The following is a 9,547-nucleotide window of genomic DNA, read 5'->3' as shown; positions in this document are numbered from 1 at the left end:
ATTTAAAGAAACTAGTCCATTGAGGACAAAATTACCTAATTAGTAAGAATCCAGACATGTCTTTGATTTCAAGTCTAGAGGATTTTCCACTCAGAACCCTCTAGCTGTTCAAAATGTTAAAATTACACGTGTGTGTGTGTGTGTGTGTGTGTGTGTGTGTGTGCCTGTGCATATGTATGCAGTGCCCACAGAGGCCAGAAGAGGGCAGTGAATCTCCCAGGACTGGAGTGAACTCCAGACCTGGGAACTGGGAACTGAACTCTGGCCCTCTGCCAGAGCAGTAAGCTCTCTTAAACACCGAGCCATCTTTCCACTTCCTTCTTTTTGTCTGTCTGTCTGTCCAACTATCCATCTAGCATCTATCTATTTATTATCTATTTGTCTGTCTATCTGCCTATCATCTATGAATATGCCCCACGGAGTCAAAATTGGGCTGCCCATATATGAATGGGTGTGGGGACAACCACTGGAGAGCAGTCAACTTACTAGCGGCCACACCCCCAAAGTAAGCGGACCCCATTCTCTAGCAGCTATCAATAGTGCTTCAGTAGAGTGGGGGCTCACGAGGGTCTCCCCACTCGACCTTGGGATGTTGACTGGTGAGCTCTTGGACAGTCAGCCACTGTGAGTTCAGTTATACAGCCATCCTATCATGTCTAGGAGAAACTGCTTCACCTTCGTCCTCTGACTCTTAGAATCTCCACCCATCTTTGGAGATGCTCCCTGAGCCTTGTGGGAAGGACGGGTGACACAGATGTCTAAGTACTCCACAGATGCGTATTTCTTGCAATGAGTCCACTTGTGAGTTCCTGTGTTAACTGTAATTCAGCGCACAAAGAAGTGTCTGAGGGCTCTATTTGGGTTTTGAACCTGCCAGCCTCCAAACCGGAACTGTGCAACCAATTCTCTTGTGTTCCCAGCTTGCCTGCTCATCCTGAAGGCTACCAGCCTTCCTAGAAGTCTTGAAAGGTATCTGTCATGCACAGATTACTGCATATATAACGTTGCAGGTGTGTGTGAGCTTCCTTATGCAAATATTTATGTGCACACCTTCATAGCCACCTACCTGCCCGCCTTTGGTTCTGTTTTCTGAAGAATTCTGCCACACCCGGGGGAACTGTGCCGTCATCAAGGACCCAGGGGCATAGCACTAGCACTGGCTTAGCTTTATTAGATGGCTAGAGTTTGGGTACTGGGACAGTTGGGAGGGACAGAGTACAGGCTTCCTTCCCTGTCCTTTCGGGTTTTGATTTCTCTTGTCCTGGGAGCTTGGTGGGCTGATCAGTCTCCTCTTTCAGGAAGGCCGTGTTTTAATTCAGGCCAGCCTGGCCCAATGGTCATCCTTGGGTCAGGCTGGCCTCTGGACACAAGCCTGCTTTTTCCTCTCCAAGCTGCTTCGTAGGCTACCGGCCAATTCCTGGCCACCCTAAGGGGGGTGAGCCCTGAGGCGGCAGACCTGTCTATATTCCTGGAGCTGTGCTCTGCACACACGCACACACACACACACACACACACACACACACACACACACACACACGCGCGCGCGCGCGCGAAACCACACAACCAGTCCACTGTCTAAGGAAAGTGTTGAGAACCAAGGGGACAGGGCATGTAACACCCTCATAGGCTGGGAGGAGTTTGGGGACAAGTGTCTGTCCCTGGACAGAGGGTTTAAAATCAATTTCAAACTCCTTTCACTCTTTGCCCAACCTGCCCAAACCCTCTCCATTGAGGGAAAGAACACGAGACTCAGAGATAGGAAATGAACTGCCCTTGTTCCTGTGTCTCCTTGGAGTACGTTGGTTTGTTCATCTATAACATGGGAGTGCTCCCAGGGCCACCAGAATCAGGGCCTGTGTTTCGGCCACCCCATCAGCTGGGTTCCACCCTCCATCCTTAACAAGCCAATCAAAAAAGCCAAGTTAATGGAATGTGAGCGAAAGTTCCCAGGAGAAACCAAGCCTTTCACTGAACCTCCTGCAAAGCCTACGAGCAGATTGACACTTCAGGGGTGTGGAAAGCAGTAGTGTTTCAGGCCCATAGCCTGATTACAATTTGTCTTTACCGCTTTTTTTTAATTGATTTTTATTGAGCGCTACATTTTTCTCTGCTCCCTTCCCTGTTTCTCCCCTCCCCTCTTCCAGCCTCCTTCAAGGTCTCCATGCTCCCAATTTATTCAGGAGATCTTGTCTTTTTCTACTTCCCATGTCGATTAGATCTATGTTTTTAGCGCCCTTAATAGCCATTCTTTGCTTACTCTTGGGTCTGGCCTCACATGCTTGCGATTATCAAGGTAAAACTTTTTTTTTTTAACATTTATTTATTGTGGTGTTTCAGATGTAATGTACCCCATAAGTCTCAAGTATTTGATCCCCAGTTGGTGGTTGTTTGGGAAGGATTAGGAGGTGTGGCTTTTCTAGAGGAAGCAATTTGAAGTTTTTCAGAAGACTCTTTTAACTCTCCATCTCCTGCTTGTGGATTGAGATGTGAGCTCTCAGCTGCTGCTCTGGCCACTGACTGCGATGCTTTAACTCTGCCACCTGACTGTCATCTTCTGGAACTGTAAACCTAGCCACACGCGTCCTTTATAAGTTGCTTTGGTCATGGTGTTTTATTATAGCCATAGAAAAGTAACTAATATATTTACTGGGTTATGTGTGTGTATGTGTGTGTGTGTGCGGGTGTGTATATGTTTGTGTGTGTGTGTGTGGGTGTGTGTGGGTGTACAGGCCATGGTGCTCACATGTAGGTCAAAGGATAATTTACATGGGTGGTCCTCTCTGCCCCACCTTCTAGGTTCCAGAGATCACATTCAGGTCATGACTTTATAGACTACTGGTTTCTGTAGTCAAAGTCTAAGAGTATCCTCAAATAGGTCTAAGGCTTGTGGCAGACATGTCCTAGCTTTGCTGGAACGCCCTACCTGATATGTCCACCAACGTGTTTGGAAATGTCTTGATTTGTGATTTTCTACGTTCTCTGTGATACAGCTTCATGAAACTGCCGTCATGTTGGAATATGAAATTTGGGATAACCCGAATCTGTGCTTTCAAGCCACAGTCTCTCATGTTTGGCTCTGGAATAAATTCTTGTCCCCTTTGAGGTAAGAACTGTGGTTTTGCAGAAAAAGATTTCTATAATGTGGCTATGTTGGGAAGGTGGAGAAAGACATACAGTGACCATCTGTGTTAGCCCTTGGGGTCCCAGCATGGGGTTTAGGTTTAAGTAGAGGGCCAGCAGTTTGCATGGCTAAGCAATCTCAGCTAAGGTGTGGTCCTGATGGGCACTGACCCATCACTGTCTCTGCTCCAGTCTCTCCTACAAGATGGTTTGACAAGTTGTAAATCTCTTTCTGGGGACCAATTCTCCCTCTGACTGGTGCCAGAGTTCAGCATTTTCCTTCTCCTGATGTGAGACTCCTGGGGTGAGAGTCTAGTTCCCTGAAGTGCTTTGAAGAGTCTGCTAGCCAAAGGGAGGGGCACAACTGCCTGCTTAGAATATACTCATTCCTGCCAGACAGGCTGGCAACAGGGGCAATCATCAAACATGCTCTACGGGTTGACATGATGTCAGTGGATGGACTTGATTATGCTAAACAGGCATTGCTCCTAAACAATTCATTGCTGCAGCTCTGGCCTTTCATTTTACTTATTCAAATTTCGCTTTATTCTTTTATTGGCATATGTGGTCTATGTATATATGTGTGTGCAAGTTCACATATATGTGGGTAGACATTTATGTGCAGGTACACGTGAAAGCCTGACGTCAGGTGTGTTCTTCAACATTCTTCATCCTATGTTTTGAGGCAAGGTCTCCCATTAAAACGGAAACCTGCCAAGTAGGCCAGTCTAGCTAGCCAGTTTGTGCCTGGGATTTCCTGTCTCTGCCTCCGTAGTGATGGTATTGCTAGGCTATATCTGCCTAGCCTTTATGTAGGTGCCGAGGATTCAAATTCACCTCCTCATATGCACACGGCAAGCATTTTACCCACCTCCTCTGTCCAGTTCTGGTCTTTTAATATGCATCATTCTAAGGAAGACTGAACATACTTTTTAATCATTATGTTAAAAGGTAGATTCTGCTTTGCTAGGACCGGACAGGCTTGGCTTCTACACTTCCATACTAATAGGTAATGTCCACAGTTCTAGTGCAGAGACTGAACCGTGGCTTTCACAGGAAAGGAGGAGAAATCTTGTAAGGGGTTGAGAAGAAACAGCCCTGGAAGTAGAACAGAAATATGGATTTACTAAAGCAGCTCACAGTCAGAGATGGCCTGTTGGCCACAAAGCATAATTTTCATCTTGGGGAAAACAGAGCGGAGGGAGACAGAGATTCAGAGACTCTAGACGTCCCAGACTGGTCACTTCCTGGACTTCTCTGTGGAACAGCTGCCATTGGTCTTGTTAAGAGAGTCGGTACTCCCCATTCTGGAGCCCACGTTGTTTAGGATTCTGTCAATTTCTCCTGGGATGGTTTGCTTCTCCTCATTCTCAGTCTCACGGTGATAGAAGTAGTTGAAATTGGAGACAATGACAGGTACAGGAAGCGCAATGGTGAGGACGCCGGCAATGGCACACAGAGTGCCCACAATCTTACCTCCTGGGGTGATTGGGCACATGTCACCATAACCTACAGTTGTCATGGTGACCACAGCCCACCAGAAGCCATCAGGAATGCTAGAGAAGTGGGATTCCGGTTCATCAACTTCAGCAAAGTAGATGGCACTGGAGAAGAGGATGACCCCTATAAAGAGGAAGAAGATGAGCAGCCCCAGCTCTCGCATGGATGCCTTCAGCGTCTGCCCCAGGATCTGCAGCCCCTTAGAGTGGCGGGAGAGCTTGAAGATGCGGAAGACCCTTACCAGGCGGATGATCCTCAGGATGGCCAGGGACATGCTCTGTTGGGTACTCGGCTCTGTCTCCTGGACCAGCTCTGTGATAAGGGTTGCAAAGTAGGGGATGATGGAAATGATGTCGATGATGTTCATGATATTCTTGAAGAAGTCTGTCTTGCTGGGGCAGACCACAAACCGGAGCACCAGCTCAAAGGTGAACCACACGATGCAGGTGGACTCTATCACGAAGAAGGGGTCAGTGAACATGGTCTGGGAGAGGCCCGTTTTGTTTGTGTTGATACCTGGGTCTCTGACTACCTTCAGCTCCCTGTCTTCTCGGAATTCTGGGAGCGTTTCCAGGCAGAAGATGGTGATAGAGATGACTACGACCAAAACGGAGACCACAGCCACGCCACGCGCGGCGCTAGAGCTCTCAGGATACTCGAAGAGAAGCCAGAACTGCCGGTGGAAATCATTGGTCGGTAGCAGCGTTTCAGGGTCCTTGATGAAGCCTTCATCCTCCCGGAACTGGTCCATGGCCTCACTACCCAGTTCATAAAAGGAGATCTCATCGGCGAAAACATCGATAGGCACATTGGCTGGCCGTCGTATTTTCCCACCAGACTGGTAATAGTATAAGATTCCATCAAAACTAGGTCGGTTTCTATCAAAGAAGTATTCATTTCTCATGGAGTCAAAAAATTGCATCCTTTTTTCCCGGTCTCCCAGGAGTGTCTCTGGGAATTGATTGAGAGTTCCGAGCTGAGTCTCAAACCTCAGCCCAGCAATATTAATGATCACCCTTTGGTTTCCTTCATTCAAGACCACGGGCTCAGGCCCTGGGGGATCCACGAACTCTCCTGGGACCTTGGAGAAGGCTGTTTCGAGGTTGGTGCCGTCACTGATGAGGACTCTCCAGCTGGGAAAGGGACTGTTACTAGGTCGGCCTTTGGGATCAAAGTCTGTGGCGTAGCCTGGCTCGTCATGGACGTCATCTGCGTTATCGAAATTGACCAGAGCAACCTCCATTTCTTTCCAGCCACACACATCCATTCTAGGGAGTCAGAAAAGCAGCATGGAGGCCCCCAGTCTTTGCTGCCTGCTGGAAGCTGTGGGGAAGGAGAAGTTTATTATACAGGAGTCGGAGAAGGATACAGCTGGTTCTTGACTACCGAGGCAAGATACACCAGTGCATTAAACAATGATTTAGCCTTGGCTTGAGGAGGAACCTTGTGGGCTTTCAACAACATTCACTCCTTCATATCACTTTTTTGTGTACAAACTACTAATAAAAAATTATGAAGAGCAAAGTGTCCCCAGAACAGGAGGGTCCTTGAACATGGTAGTATAAAGGAGATTACCATAAAGAGAAGGCTACCCATCCTTGATAATAAAAAGTGTAATTTTGTATTCATGTGAAGCCCATCATTCTAGCCAGCACTTACCCACACCCAGTGCCATTCTTAACTCTTCTCTTATGCATCCAACAGTCAGTCCCTTATAAATCCCTTTTGTTTACATCTTTTTTTAAAAATTTGTTTATTTATTATGTGCGCAACATTCTGCTTCCATGTATGCCCACACACCAGAAGAGGGCGCCAGGTCTCATTACAGATGAGCCATCATGTGGTTGCTGGGAATTGAACTCAGGACCTCTGGAAGAGCAGTCAGTGCTCTTAACCTTTGAGCCATCTCTCCAGCCCTCTTTACATCTTCTCAACACAGCCAAAGCTCTACTCTTTTCTGTCAACTCCATCACTGCCTCTTGGACCAAGTAGGAGGTCTGGGATTCCGTTAGGAAGAATTAGAGGATGGAGGCAGGGTGGCCAATCCACTGTGTCCTTGAGCCCCTTGGCTCGAAGGAGGGCTTTGGGGGTATAGTTAATGTGATAATACGTGACATGCTTGGCAGCAGGATGATTATATTTCTATCGCTGTGTTTGCCGACTTTTCTACATTGCAGGAAATTTAGAAGTCACTAGCCAGTGGAAGTCTTTTTGGCTCTAGTCTGAGGTGAATAATTTTTAATGGAAAGCAAATAAATAATTCTCTCTCCCTCCTCCCTTTCTTTCTCCCTTCCTCATCCCCTGTGTGTAGGGGCATTTGGGGTAGGGTTAGGACCAACACACACAGGCTTGGATAAGCATGAACATAGATGGACATTCTCTTTTTAGGTTCCTTCCAGCTTCGGTTTCTATCAAAGAGCACTGTAGCCAGTCAGGCTAGAGTGAGTGTGGAGGGAGAGGCAAGTGACCCAGCCTGAGGTGGCATCTGTTGTGACCATGGCCTTGGAATAGTTACGTTACAGAGGACAGGGAGGCCCTGCTGTGTACAGTGTTGTAGTTTCTTCAGCGTGATTTTACATTCCCTTCTTCCACTGATGGCAACAGTTAGAAGGTTGGAAGACAGCTCTGTTGTCTCCCAGGGGCAAGTGACTTCCTATAGCCCTGTAGCTAGTGATGCCGAGTCCTGTGAGCTCTGTGGTCTCTTGGCCCAGAGTTATCTCCACTACCCCACAGGGGGCTGGAGTGTGGGGAGCTAGGCTTATGGGATTCTGGGATATTAGTGCCCTTTGGTGCCCTCCCCCTTTGCAGTCTGTGTCCGTGAATGTCCAGTCTGCAGAGCACATGTGTGGCCTTTGCTGGCTTGCTCATGTCAACGAACCACCACTTGTATATAGACTGCAGAAGTTATAAATAACCATGAAGGCACCCTGCGTGAAGCTCAGTGAGGGGCAGGGTAGCTGGGAGACAGGATGGAACTGGGTGCTGGGTGTAAGACTTCTGAGAACAGAGTCAATTGGTAGGCTTCTCAAACCCTATACATGCAACCCTAAAGTGTTAGCTGTGTGGGTGAAAGGGACTTGGCTTGGAGCTTTGTTCCACTACTTAGGGGATATATATATATATATATATATATATATATATATATATATTACTGACTTTTAGGACTTTAGTTTTCTGATCTATGAAATGGGCGAGAAGAGCAATAATCTCAACTCATACGTGCACAGTGAGCTCTCTTACTGAACCATCTCCCCCTTCCCTCAGCATAGTCTTTGAGATTGGTTTTGGTTCTTTCTCTGGATTCACAGCCTGAGGGGGGTCATTCTCTGGGTGGGGAAAGGGTCCCCAGGAAGGGCAGAGCTGAGGATATTTGGAGCAGTTTCCACAGTCTTGCTTGTTGGTGTGAGATTCCCCATGACGTCTAACAAACAGTAGTCTTGGCTCCTATTCCCTGGGCCCTCCAAGGCCTTGGCAGAACTGCTCTGACTCCAAGCAGAGCTTTTCCTTCTGGTTGAAGGGATTGTAATGTCTGACTCCTCTCAATCTGTTTGCTTGCATGGGATGGTGCTGACTGCGTTCAGTGTGCAGATGTTCCTGTGAATGAGCACTGAAATAAAGTGAATTATCTCTAGAGGAATGGATTTTCTCACACCACATAAAGTAGACCTCACCCTTGTATAAACTGGTGTGCCCATACCCTTATCTAATCTTGGTTCTGTGGTGTGTGTGTGTGTGTGTGTGTGTGTGTGTGTGTGAGAGAGAGAGAGAGAGAGAGAGAGAGAGAGAGAGAGAGAGAGAGCGAGCTTGCTGGGTCTTGCTGACCAGTCAGCCCGGCTGAAGAAATGGTGATCTCCATGTTCAGTGGTGATCCTGTCTCAAGGGAATAGGGCAGAGACAGATCAAGCAGGACTCTAGATGTCCCCTCTGCTCTCTGGCATAGGGCATGTGCACCTGAATTCACAGGTGTGAAATCCCACCCCAAAAGAAAAGGTAAAACCAAAAAAGATTATATTGCAAATTGCATAGGGTGTAGCAGTGCAATCACTTTGGAAGTTGTAGGGTATCTTTAAATGTAGGTAACTGTCCCCCGCCCTCTCGTTCTCCCTTCCTCAACAGTACAGCAAACTCTCAGGAAGAAACACGGTTCATGTGAGGAAATGCAAAAGGAGTCTCAGCCCCATACCCTTCCCATGTGCTCTGCCCCACCATCTCTACACTGTCCGCTTTCCCTTCCTTTGACACCTTCCCAGCTCGTGTGGAGACAGTCTAGAACCTGCCTTAGCCACGGAGCCTGCACTGGCCGGCCCAGCTTCAGCTGCCTCCCTGTGCTCTGGCCTGCTGCACGGAGTACTCTGGGGCTCTCCATGTCAATACCCACAGGCTCAACCTTAGCATCTAAACTCTCTTACAAGTGCCCAACGTTTAGGCCTTGTCTCACAGGGCATTCTTCCTGTTTGTTCCATGTTCTTGAAGGACAGAATTTACCTTGGATTGCTACCTGCAGTGGACCAGGATGGACAGCATCACTTCCAACCATGCAACCGCACCGAGTGGTTATTTGGTGAATATTCTTTATTAAGTGGGTGAATAGATCCAGGAAATTCCTGAGGGCAGGGGCCCACGTCTGATTTCATAGGAGTCAGCCCACCTAAGAGCTCAGTGAGCGTCTCGTGACTGAACGATCAAGGGGGTACGTCTGAGTGGCAGGCTGCGGCATGCTGGGCTCTGAGCCAGGACACCTGGATTGTCTAGACTGCTTTGGGATCACTAACTGCTTGCTGCATCTCATCAAGCCTCTGTGTTGTCATCTATGATAAGAAAATAGGCTGAGTCAAGGGAGCCAGATAGGAACATATAGAATACTTGCATGAATACAAAATCTCAAAAATACCAATCCACAGCAGCAGAAAGCAGGGAGGAAGGGAGA

The 9,547-nt window shown here is 47.8% G+C and overlaps 1 protein-coding gene across 1 annotated transcript; it reads right to left on the bottom strand.

Annotated features, from left to right (window-relative positions):
- Positions 1-4,360: 4,360 nt before the first annotated feature.
- On the bottom strand, positions 4,361-5,887 carry Kcna10 (potassium voltage-gated channel subfamily A member 10). Its single transcript, XM_026789656.1, has one exon. It carries the CDS (start codon positions 5,885-5,887, stop codon positions 4,361-4,363), a length of 1,527 nt encoding a protein of 508 aa, XP_026645457.1.
- Between the last annotated feature and the right edge of the window lie 3,660 nt (positions 5,888-9,547).

Source organism: Microtus ochrogaster, unplaced genomic scaffold (genome assembly GCF_000317375.1).
Source record: "Microtus ochrogaster isolate Prairie Vole_2 unplaced genomic scaffold, MicOch1.0 UNK25, whole genome shotgun sequence".
Lineage (NCBI taxonomy): Eukaryota > Metazoa > Chordata > Mammalia > Rodentia > Cricetidae > Microtus > Microtus ochrogaster.
The sequence above is the reverse complement of the archived record's forward strand: the minus strand, read 5'-3'. Positions and strand labels throughout refer to the sequence as shown.